Here is a 12,712-nt window from a genome sequence, read left to right as displayed (position 1 = left end):
ACGAAGACTACTGGGAGATATTCATATATAATTCATTGTTATGAAACAGCGCATAGTTGGTGGGAGAAAAGTTACTTGAGATGGCTTTTAATTTCCAAATGGTAAAATGTAAAACAACAAATCAGAAAATCCGGGAAAGGCAACAAACGCATTGCATGACCCAAAAGCATGAGAATAAGAGTGCAGCACAGAAGAACGCACACCAGACGACTGGATCGAGTTTGTTTATTTAAGATAGAAATCAGGCACATTAATATAAAGAAATGTATGCACTAATAGGTCAGCTCTCAATAATAATAAAATCCACAGCAAATTATTTCAACTCAAGACTCAAACCAAACAACAGAGCAAAAGATGGGGAAACAATCCACTGACATTTTTCTTTCCGTTTCGGAGTCCAGTAACCTCAACATGTCCCTCCGGCTGGAGTTCAGATGTTATCAGCAAAGCAAAGGTCCGTCTCCGAGGCGAGAGCAGCAGAATCTCAAAGCGCTGCTGCGGACCAACGACCTGCTCAAGAGCAGAAACCTGCACGACCCCTCCGCACCTTACAGCTCCACCCCACTGGTTTTAGTTAGAAAAAAACAACAAACAAACAAAAACACACGTTACAAATTAAAAAAAAAAAAAAGACATTTAATTTTAAAGCTCTATCATCTGGAGAGAGAGAGAAAAAAAAAGGATTTATGGTTTTATAAAGATTCTGATATAAAATTTTTAGTGTTCAAGCTCAAGGACGAGAAGTTTAAAGGCAAACTCTACACAGCAAGTAGAAAAATATTGATCCCGTTAAACTGAAGCCATTCAGAACGTGGAGATGTTTGGTCTCACTAGTAAATGAAGCTCATTGGCTTTGCAAAGTACCGACGCACACTCCGCTCATCCTGCAGCCCTCCGAGCTCTTCCAAAACTCTCAGGAGTTCGGGAAGCTTTAAAAAGACAAAAAAACAAAAAGAGCTCTACAGTGAGCAGCAGTGGTGTCAGTCTGAATACATGAAGTCGTAAAATAAAACAAAGAACAGCCGACAATGATCGGGATTTGAGACGAGGGTTTTATAAAGAAACAAAATTTAACTGTTCAAACTTTAAAGCAATGACACAAATCTGATAAGTTTAAAGTTATTAGGCGTTTAGTGGCTTCTGAACATTATTTTAGGATTTATAAATGCAAGCACATATAGAAATGGCCTGAAGCTGGTTTTTTATGGAAGACGAACGACTGAATATCTCACTATTAAGATTAACAGCTACTGCTTAAGAGAGAAAAAAAAAAAAAAAGAGAGAAGCTAATTTTGCATAGCTGATATTTGCAGTCTGTCAAACACATAATGGAAAACCTTACAGCCCCATAGTTTTACTTAAACATGTTTAAAAAAAAAAAAAAGATCAAAAAACAACAATAAAAAAAACAAAAAACCCTCGGAATTACTTTCTGTATCCACATTTTCTTCTCGTATACATGGAAAAAAAAAAAAAAGTCCTGTCCTGTTGGTTTCCCTTCTGACTGCACTTTCTACAGAACAGACGGTTAATGCTGCAGGTTGAAGCAAATCTGAAAGTTAGGAATGAGGCAGTGGAGGAATACAATGGGCCAAACCAAGACGAACAAATGACAGCTCATTGATTTGACTCAATAAAAGGCTCAATCTATGCTAAACTTTTGGGTTACATACTGATGCTCTCCCTCCTGGGGGGGTTCTCTAGATGCTATCCATGGCTTTGAACTCGCTCAGAGCCTGCACAGGGCTGACGTGCTTCTTCTGCGAAGATCTCTTGACTTTGTTGGTCTGCCCGTCGTCCTGCTTCTCTCGCTTCACCAGCGGCTTCTTCTCGGGAGCCTTCATTCTCCAGGAGACGGCGGGCATGTTGAGCGCCTCCATGTTTTTGTTCTTTTGGTACTTCGTGGAGGCGACGTAGGAGGCCTTGACGGTGGACACCACGGCGTTCATCAGGTTCTTGGCTGCCTGAATGAGGGACATGGCGCTGTCCAACTAAATCGAGGAGAGAGAAGCTGTTAGCGTCAAGCAACTGCGAAAACGAAAGGCTGCCGCGGTACTTTTTAATTTCACACAATTTGAATTCGTGTAAACTGAAAAGTAACTCGCCTTCCCTCTTAATGTCTTCTGGTTTTGGGGCCAAAAACTTAAAACTCAGACGTATGCAGCGGAGGATCCCTGGCGTCTGGCGAGTTTCAGAATATCTAAAAAGGTCACCCTAATTTAATCTGCTCGCTTAACGGCTCCAGAGACACTAGTGACACTTAAAAAATGCTGGAATAATAGTCTCGTCTGTGTTCCTTCAGGAAGAAGGGCAAAAATCACGACACCCTGCTCACTCAGGTATAGTAATGTAGACATTTTAAACTGGAGAGTAAGTGCTTAATTATTGCTTAAAGGCTTTGAATGTTGCTAAGCTGGAAGGTGGAAAGGTTAGAAAACATTTGTTGAACGCAGCCGGGCGCGTTTGAGACATTTATGCCGTTTTTGTGGAAAAAGAATCAGCCCTTGTTTTGTCAGGCTTTGTCTTTAAGAATTTGTCATTGATTTTAGCAATAAATTAAGCTTCAGAAAGTAAGCAGTGACTCAATTTAATAATAATAAATGCATGTAAAAAAAAAAAAAATCTGTTTAAGCCTCAAATTGCAAGGTGAGCAACTGTGAAGCATCAGAAAAAACAATGACTGTTCCGTCTGCTATGGAAAGTTGAAATGTTTTTATCAGTCACTTTGGGTTTTTTTTTGTCTTTTTTTTTTAAACGGCATCACTGACTTCTTCTGCACTCATTAAAATTTGTCCATCAGCATGAAAGAAAATTATGCTTGGTTTAAAAAAAAAAAAAAAAAAAAAAAAAAAGAGGAAGAAGCTGGACTCACCCCAGAGACGACCAGCTCCCCTCCCAGGTTCTGAACTTCAGCCTTGACTTTACTGCAGATGTTGAGCTGATGGCAGTACAAGGCGATGCGCTGCAGGTAGGCGAGCAGGTCCTGCTTGCAGGAAGAGTCGGGACACTGCGGGAGAGACAACAAAAACACGGTTAAGTAATGTGGAAAAACACATTTGCACATCTGAGTCAAAATTATACGTCTTGAACTGGTTTTACGTAGAGAGGGAGAGAGAAAAAAAAAAGTCTTTGTAGCTTTTGTTGCAGACACACTAATGTGCATATCTGTGTACTTTTTCATTCATCTCACACTTTATCAGGATAAGATAGTAGCAGTGTGACAGGTAGACACCCACACTATGAGCGCGCTCGGAGCCAAAATGACAAACACACGCCCACAACCTGCTGTCTCGTCTTCACGAGGTTACAGTGTGATCACTTAGCGCACAATGCAAATTGTGCGACTGGGCGAAAAGTGCTGTCAATCAGCTGCTGGCGGGGGGCGTTCCGCTAAAGTCTCTGTTACAGTAGACGGGGAAAAGAAAACAAACAGGTAAAGTTTAAGATTGCATGTTTGTTGGAAGGCAAAATGCAAAATGGTGCGAAGATATGAATGAAGTATTGGAGAAAGAACTCGGCTTTGTCAGACTGGTATTATTTGCCTTATTGCTTAGTTATGGGGCAAAAAAAAAAAAAGTCTGCTGTAATTACCATTTACCACCATTATTTCTTGAGTTTGGAAACCAAAATAAATTGGTTTTATTATGAATTAATTAATTTCTTGTATTTTTTTTAATTATATATTTTACAGTTTAGCCAATTTTTCCACCCAACAGTGTCTAATTATAATTTATATGCAATTTTAACAGTTTGTAGGCAAATATTAACACTTTTATAAACCCTCTGCCCCACAAAAAGAAAACAAGTAAAATAACAATCAGTATCAAATGTTCATTGCAATTAGCTTGTGACCTATACTGACTCACCAAAAAACATTCAGACACCTCGTTCATTCATTCTTGTCCGTCTTTGTGATTTATGATAACAGAAGCTGTTTCTGCAGGTTTCAGAAAGTTGATATTTTCAAACACTTTCCTTAAAAACACACATTGCTTTTTTATTTGTGTGGAGAAATATCTCCTTTGGCACAGATGGCTACAAAGGAGCCATCTCCTTTGTATGGAGATACAAAGGAGATGCATCTCCAATAGACATGCCCGGAACGTATTAAAGATCTTTGCACAGAAAGCTGCATAAAGAGGATGCTAGTGCTAGTTCACCTCCTGCCTGTACCGAGATGACTTTCTAATAATTTAGTTAGTTTTTAATCTGCGTTTGAGTGCAGATTAAAATTTACAAGAAACAATCTCCACAGCTTTTTTAAATATTTTCATTTTTTTTAATGTCGTAATTTTTAAGGACTAGCATTTCAGCTGCTTTCTGGTCAGTTTTTCCACAGGGAGGGGAAGGAAAACGGCGCCTCAGCTACGTTGGTCCATCAATTGTTCTTTTTCTGTGAATCTCATTGGAAAATTATAAAAGCTTTGGGGGCCAGGGGATTTGTTTGTGATCACATCCACATTAAATTACTCTTTTCTGCATTGAGGAAAGTCATAAAGGACGTGAGGCAAAGTCATTTGATTTGTCAATTTTTTTTTCTTAAATCGTTTGGTTTGAAAATCAAAATAAAACTTTGATTATTTGCACCATCCTAGCCTCCTTTGTTGTATGATGCCGATCCTAAATGGAGGGCAGTATTGGCATAAAAAAAGCAAAGTCCCAGACCTAAATGAAATCTGTGAGTAACAGAGGGCCGGCATGGAAGCTCAAGCTGTGCCAGACAATGATTTTCACACCGTTTGGTTGGTGATCAGCAGAGGCATTATGAGTGAGGCGTTTTTGCAAAGGTGGGGGACAAGGACTTGTGAATGAAATGAAAGCGTTTGAAACTTCTGGCAAAAATCATTTGGAGTCCTTATAAGATGAACCCCAAGTTTGAAAAGCCTCTAATTTCGGCTTCAGAGAAGAGATAGTCAAAAGATGGCTAGGTGAACACAGTCACTAAATTACAGCCAGAACCTCCCCACATCAACTTCAAGAAATACATTATCATAAAATCCACTTTAAAGTGGCAGCATGTGAAGAACCCCGTAAATGCATCTCATTTAGCACTGGCAATCTCTTTGAATCATTTTATCTCGTCGTAATTAGACTTGGGCTCCACCGTTTCCAATCCCTTTCCTGGTTAGCTAAACAAGCCCCCTGCCAGCACAGTAATTAGGCCACAGTACTCTTCTTAGCTGCTCATCAAGTGAAGGATGTAAACACTTTGATGGGGGCCCTGGCGCTTTAGATCAGATCAGAATGACCTGAGTCACAAATGCTTTATCAGTAATGATCAACAGACAGACTTCGGTACAGATCACAGCCTGCCAGCTTTTCGCAACATCTACTAAACACACTAGATGCTACAAAAAAAAAAAAAAAAAAAAAAAAAAAAAGATCATGGCTGACAACGCGAGTGACAAGGCCAGAAGAAAATACCGACTTAAATGCCAGTGTTTTTAGGAACTCGGCTCCCTGAGGGGAATATCCTTTAGAAGTGTCTCAAAAGTGCTGCGAGAAGGTGAACTTAACAGCAGTCCATCTTTTAATTGCCTGAAGTTGAGAAAAACAGAAGCTGGGAAGATCAGTGCCGCGCAATCGACTCGTCGAGTCTGCATACATGTGCTGAACAATTAAGCATTTTTAAACAGCTAAACAAGAAAATGACGGTCAGGAACCGTGCATGCCCCAGTTCACTGTGCAGACACACCAACATTTTGAACGTTACCTTAAACAGGGTATATCTGTATAGTTCATAGAATACAAGTGATGCTGGCAGACAGAAGGCCGATAGCCTGGCTAGTTCACTAGCTAATTTCAGCCGGTCACACTTGTGTTACTTTATAAAGACATCAAGGGCAAAAAGTTATATTCAATGCAATGAACATTTGAAAACATAAATTTGTGGATATTATATTTTTGCTTAAGAGCATGTATAAAAAAATGATTATAGATAAAGTTTAACTGTAATGTACTAAACCGTTTTTGCAACAGTACAAATAATGGCTCCTTTCTAGTCTTAAGCATCCGATCAATTTCTACATTAGCTTTAAAATTTCAAGTAAACACTTTAACTTTGATACTTTTACACAAGGTACACCTGCTGTGAGAATTTTTCACAGGCCTAAGTACTCGGGACAGCAGTATATTTACTCTCCTTACAGAAGCGCACCAACATAAAATGTTTCCATAATGGAAAGGGAGGAAAGGGAAATGGGAGGAATCTTGTTTTTCGGACAACTTCAAACAGACTACAACTTGTGTGACACATCTAATCCTGCTGAGCGCATCGGTATCCCTGGTGGGAGTGTGGAGCTCCACTGAATATGGTGGACTCACTACTAGATATAAACCACGCGACATACATTTATTTATGAACTACCAGGCCAGCATTAGTGCTCATTCACACACATCTAATCAGAGCATTAGAGAACACAGAAGAGTTCAATTATTAATCTGCAAAGTTCTCACCACAGAATATTACTCTGAATATTATTGAGCAGGCTAAGAAAAGAGACTTGCCACTTTTATGACAGGAAACTATGCAAAAAAAAAAAAAAAGGCAAGGGGAAATAGAGCTGGAGGGGTTGATCATGGTACAGGAGAGGAGCAAAACATGGCTGCTGGACTGGTGAAAAGAGAGGTAGTACGGAAGGTTATAAACAGCAAGAAAGAACCAGAGAAAAATCAGGAGAAAAGACAAGGATGAAGAGTCAGCCAGAGGGAAAACAGTGTGGAGGAGTAAATAAGGGAGAAATCCGACTGGGGGAGAAGAAAAAAAAAGAAGAACAAGAGGATTCAACTAAAGTTGGGAGGGGCATTCAAGTCAGAGTGAGACAGCAAGTGCGCGAAAAACGTGCGCGCGCAGAGGCACGGATGCAAATGCAAAGACCTGCGATGAGGCTGAATGCAGCAGCCATGCTAATGAAGGCTCGGGGAAGTGTTCAGACGGCAGAGAGCAGGGCACTGTGAAAGCATCACTTGTGCTCATACTCGCTTCAGCTGCTGGCTTCCCTCAGCACTCAGGAAACTCTGGAACGCCGCTCCCGCTGTCACATGCGAAAGCTGAGGTCGTACCGAGAGGGCCGAGGGAAACTGGGGAAATTGTTTTTTGCGAAGAAAATGCAACGTAACGCTTTTGATCGTTCAAGATGGAGATTAAACTATCTTCAGTCATGTTGAAATAACAAGACTGCTCGGCAGGAAATTAACATGTATGCAACGTCTTAACTCACAGGCCAAATAATGTCAGCACACTGGCTCAGATCATGTGTACCATTTCTTAAGTCTGTAACAAAAGCTGAATTTGATTCAGACTGAATTTCAGTAAAACTTGTAAAAGAAAAAAAAAATACTTAATGACATGAACTTCAACTGCACACAGCAATTATTTTTTTTATCAGAAGCCCAACAAAAAGAGTCCCTTAGGTCTTACATTGAGTGTGTTTGTGTCCAGTTGTAGAAAGAGATGAGAAAGCAGAAAGAGGTGGAGGAGAGACTTCAGCACATAATTCTTTTCAAGGCAAACTAATAGAAAAGGTGAGTCACCACCTAAAAAAAGGAGCCAGCAGTGCAGGTTGAAATGTCAATGATTCCTGTATAGTTCTTGTCCTTAGTGCTCACTTCTAAAAAAATAAATAAATAAATAAAAAGTAAAGTCAGGTCAAAATGTAGCTGAACGCCATTTAGATATGCTAAATTAATCTGCGATACATCAGTGGCTTCATACTTAAAAGGGATCCAGTTAAACTGATGCTTTCAATTTATCATGTCTCCTCTCCAATGTCCAGAAACGACTTTAAGCAGAGTCCAAAAAAAATAAATAAATGAAAAAATAAAAACTCGAAATGTTTCATTAATCTAAAAAAAAAGTCCAGAGAGAGAAAGCAGGATGTTGAAGGAAACCCCATGACAGTGCCGTGTATAAAGTAACAACCTCTTTATACACGGCACTGTATAAATGATGAACAGGACGGTCAGGTCTCATCAATGGAAATGCCATGCAGTTCCACTGGATTCCATTACACAGAGGCGAGACGCGCCGGGCGCCTGAGCCGCCGCCAACCAGCGCTGACCTTTCAGGACGCATCACCCAGAGGAAATGCCAGTTTCCAATATTTACTGACAAGGCCGCATCCTAATGTGTCGCTGCCAGCAACCTGGTGGGGAGCGCCGTGGGTAGTGAACCCAAAAAGTGTTTTCGCGCGTTTGCTTATCGCTTTCTGCATGCCGCGAGAGCATGTAGGCCGCTGCAAGGAGATCCAAGTAGGTGAGCGCTTTCTATCGCAGGAGGAAATGACTAAGCGCTACCTTGTAAGCGTTAGCATTCAAAAAAGTAGAGATGAACTTATCTGGAATTTGTTGCAGATCCATGATGGACGATTATCCTAAAGGTTTGACCAGCCAATAGCAATTTTGTCAATTAGTATTTTTATTTTGGTAGCTATATTATGACAGGGGCAGCGTTGAGAATAATTTTTCTAGTCAGTCGTGAACAGGCAACATTTTAATACAATAAGCAGAGTTGATGTCAGAGAAGGTAACAATCTATTATATATATATATATATATATATATATATATATATATATATATATTTGAAGATAACTTCAATATAAGTTATCTTCAAATACCAATTGAAGCAGCTTATGACGACCTGAAACTACATGAGGTTTTACCATCATAGGGGCACCTAAAGTTTTACCAGGTTAAAAAGTGCAAGTAACAACAATACCTATGTCTAACAAATTACTTATTATATTACATCCCTGCTGGTTTATTATTCTTTTGAAGTGAAAAGAAAAAATTATCGTCCCTGCAGCGAACAGGCATAAAAAAAAAAATGCTGATGCCTCATTCCTGTTCACTTCAAAATGAATTAGAACAACTCGCACTTTTAGATTTCTGCCAACAAGACAAGTTTCAGTTTATGTCTGGGTCTGCCCAGAAATATACAACCCTTGGCAAAAATATGTAATCACACCCCTAAAATAAGAAGGTTAATTCAGCTGTTCCCCCTGGCAAGACCAACTTATACTTTATAGCTAAATGTTCTTAATTTGTAAAAATAAATAATATGCCAGAGTATAATTAAGCACATTTAATGCTTTTCAATTAAAAAAAACAAATCAGATCAAGTAGATGCAAAAATATAAATTGCATTGTAATTTGCATTTCTAGAGCATATAATGACAAGTGTGAATATGCAAATGAGTCAGCAGATAAGAGTCCTTGTGGATCTGAAAAAGCTGTTGTGGGATTCTGATTGACAGAAAACAGTCATAACATGGGAGCTTTTCAGAGGAAACAATGGAAACCATTATGAAACGCCTCTGAGAAGATGACTTGTATAACATTTTGTCTGTACTTTGAAGCTCGGCATTGGATGGGTGTAAAAAAAGAAACATGCAGGCAGAAATCTAAGCATCGAGACCAGAGGACTCTGGTCCTCGGGGCCTGATGTCCTACATGCTTCGGATGCGTCTCTCCTCTAAGACATCTGATTAGTTTAGGTACAATTAAACAAAGACGACTGCCTGCAGACAACAAGCACGTCTCCAAACTCATCAATGTAGGATTGTGTGCGCCGCATGAAGGCCTTGATGAGACGCGGTCATGGTTGAGTCTGTAAGTACACAGGTGCACATTGACATCTTGGATAATTCTCAATCCATCAATCAAAAGCAGGCTTGACAATGATATTTTTCAGGATGATTAAGTGAACAGTCGTGCTGAGGGAAGGAAGGTGCATTAAAAGAAGAGAAGAAAAGAGCTCAGTGTGGCCTGAATCTGTCTGAATCCCATTTTGACTGGAGATTTATTGTGGAAACTGGATGAAATTAATGGCAAGAATCCATCCAGCCAAAGGCCGATTTCACAACAGTTGTATAAGAAATTTAGAATCTGATGGATGAAAGATTAAACTCTTTTTAGCTTAGTTTAAATCCCAAGAACTTCAGTGCAATAACATTTGGACAGATTGTACAAATTGTAATAAGCACTAATTGGGTGTTTTTAAACCCTTTTTTTTTGTTTAGCTTAAACATATTAGAGAAAACCAAGTGTAACAATTAAAGAAATGTTGCACCCACTAAATGTAGTCATTCTATGCATTTAGTTAGATCTGCATCCAGTGTTTGACATGATATCATTTTATTGTACAATAAATTCTTAATTTCTAACAGTGGACCTGACGTTTGGATTTTAAGACACGAGATATTAATTTCACCAAGTAAGATGTTTATAGACAAATTTTCACCATAACCCAATGGATCCCCGAGTTATAACTCAATGCACACCACCTCACCTGGGCCTTTAAACTTAAATTACAGCTATTGTTTAGAGTTTAGCTTAATCCAATAAGACCTTACATAAACGACTCTTCAGCCTGCGTCTAATAGCTGGTGCTAAAATGTTACAGCGTCTACAGAAATGCAGAGATGTCATAGATAAACAATCCTTATTCCCTCTGGAAATAACAGTCTGAGATCGAAGACAAAGTTTGAGGAGATAAAAGAAGCAATGCACTGAAGAGACCATTTTATTTCTCTAGGTAAGAACTATGATTCAAGATATGGCTAAGCAGTGACAGGAGATGATCAATCCCAAGCAGTGGCCTGAAGACACTTCAAGATAAATACAGTTTCATGAGAAATGCTTACTAGACTGGAATTTAAAAGCTATAAAAATAGAGCCAGTATAAACAGCACGGTGGTAAAATACAGAAGGCAGAATAAGGAGAAACGTGCACCGATATTATTGAAAACACGAATAAAATCAACACAGAGTCGCACATAAATGGCCGATTTCACAACAGTTGCACATAAATGTTTGAAAAATGTTTGTTAAACTGTATTTTCTGTGTGCAGGTGCAACCCAAAAATTAACAAAAGAGTTGATTTACATATATTAATTCAAAAAGTAAAATTCATTTATGAAACTCAAAGTGCTGATTTTAATGGGTTATAACATTTAATTTCCCTTTGGGATCAATTAAGTATTTTTTTAATTGAATTTCCCAGCTATCCAGACAACTAAAGAGCCCCATTACCTGCTTTAATAACCATCACTGCGTCTGATCAACAAAGTCCTCTGACCAAAACCCCCTAACAAGTCTAAGGAGGATTGTTGAGATGATGATGAGACATCAGAGCCAACAAAAGCTGAAAGCCGCTATGAAAAGCAGCCTGTTGTCGCTCAACAGTTCTCAGTTGTGTTGCCATCTTCACCAAATCCATTTTCAAAATGCTTCATATTTGGACTGAGCCATTTCCATTGCATTTGCAACAGGCCACATTACTTTAACAATGAGGCTAAAGGGAAAGTGGTGTGATTAAAAATTGAGGATTAGTAAAGTCAAAGCTAAATTACTACTCTGCAGACAAATAAAACCAAAGGGGAACAAAACACTTTACTCTATAATTATTTAAAACAAAGAACGATGCATCAACACATGAAAATGTCCGAATTTCGACAAAGCAACGCTCTTAAAATTCCTGAACGTACTAAAAATCAGCAAGCGGAGAAAAGAAGAGCTCCACTAGATTAGTATAAATTGCAGTTAGCCTGCGACTGACCCTTGGTCTGCTGAGCTGAGAATTTGTGGACTCTCTTGGCGATTTTACCTCTTTGCAGCAGCAGGTAATTTACAAGCTGTCTGCTGCAGAGTGTCTGGGGCCAGACCTGGGATTAGACTGTGACCAGCAACAGAGACTATGGATCACCATAAATCTTTACTGATTGAATGCAAATTGGAAAAGTACACTCTGCGTTGTCAGTATACATCATGAGAATGAAACTCCCATGGCACACACGAGACCTGATTCTAGGACTATGCTAGCCCCTTCTCACTGGTGTTTCTTTGTTATTAAAGTGTTTATATGAGGAGAAGGCCATCTGCCAAAATTTAAAGGCTACACAGAGGACAACACTTTTGTATTATAAATCTCAATTACGCAGCATTATTTGTTTACCAGGCAACTCGGATGAAATCCTCATAAGGCTCCCTGCAGAGCAGGGTCATAAATTCTTAATCAACTGCAGTGCAGACCTTTGTACAGCAATGACCTAAATCCTGCAGCTCATTTCTACACTACGCTCATTTCTTTAAAATTTAATATGGCTCCATTGCACATATTTAACAGTGTAAAAAAAAAAAAAAAAAAAAAAGTCCAAACCACACCATGTCCACCTGCACATTTACGGAGAAGACAATATTCTAAAATCATAACCCTACATGGCAGTGTTATTAAAAAAGAAAAAAAAAGGAAAGGTGGGGTGAGATGTAGTTCTATCAGTCTGGGACCATCTGCCAGTGTGTTTTATAGGAGGAGCAAACCCTCACAGGCCCTGCAGGCCAGAGGCACAGAACGCAAGTGATTAATATGCCTAGGTTAATGAACAGTCCCAGCATTGCCTTTGCTCCTCTGACTCTGTCAGTCTGTGTGCATCCTAGCAGAGATTCACTTAACTACTGCTGCTGCTTGACTATGCCGACCCTCACCACGTGTGCCATGCTTTGGTGCATATGGATTGGTGGCATCTCCTGTTTTGCTAGGAGGTATGGCCCTAAATATAAACCACCAGCATTATAAAAAAATAAATAAATAAAATCAGAAAGAAAAAAAAAAAATCTGCCACCTGGCAATTATGCTGCTAATTAAAAGGCGAAACACTCTTAATGGATTCATCTCTCCAGAGGGTTGTACCTCTCTCTCCACAAAAAAAAA

At 39.2% G+C, this 12,712-nt stretch overlaps 1 protein-coding gene across 1 annotated transcript in view; it reads right to left on the bottom strand.

The window, feature by feature from the left end:
* Positions 1-209: 209 nt before the first annotated feature.
* ctnna1 (catenin (cadherin-associated protein), alpha 1) overlaps positions 210-12,712 on the bottom strand; it is a 71,588-nt gene continuing 59,085 nt past the window's right edge. Inside the window, exons 17-18 of the mRNA XM_014997043.2 lie at positions 2,873-3,007; positions 210-1,991 (exon numbers count right to left, since the gene is read on the bottom strand). Coding sequence (XP_014852529.1) covers positions 1,701-1,991; positions 2,873-3,007 — 426 coding nt within the window. The 3' untranslated portion in view covers positions 210-1,700. The remainder of the gene's footprint in view (positions 1,992-2,872; positions 3,008-12,712) is intronic.

The sequence above is a fragment of the Poecilia mexicana genome, unplaced genomic scaffold, assembly GCF_051168715.1.
Source record: "Poecilia mexicana isolate PSO_F unplaced genomic scaffold, ASM5116871v1 scaffold_10, whole genome shotgun sequence".
NCBI classification, from domain to species: domain Eukaryota; kingdom Metazoa; phylum Chordata; class Actinopteri; order Cyprinodontiformes; family Poeciliidae; genus Poecilia; species Poecilia mexicana.
This window is presented reverse-complemented; position numbering and strand designations above follow the sequence as displayed.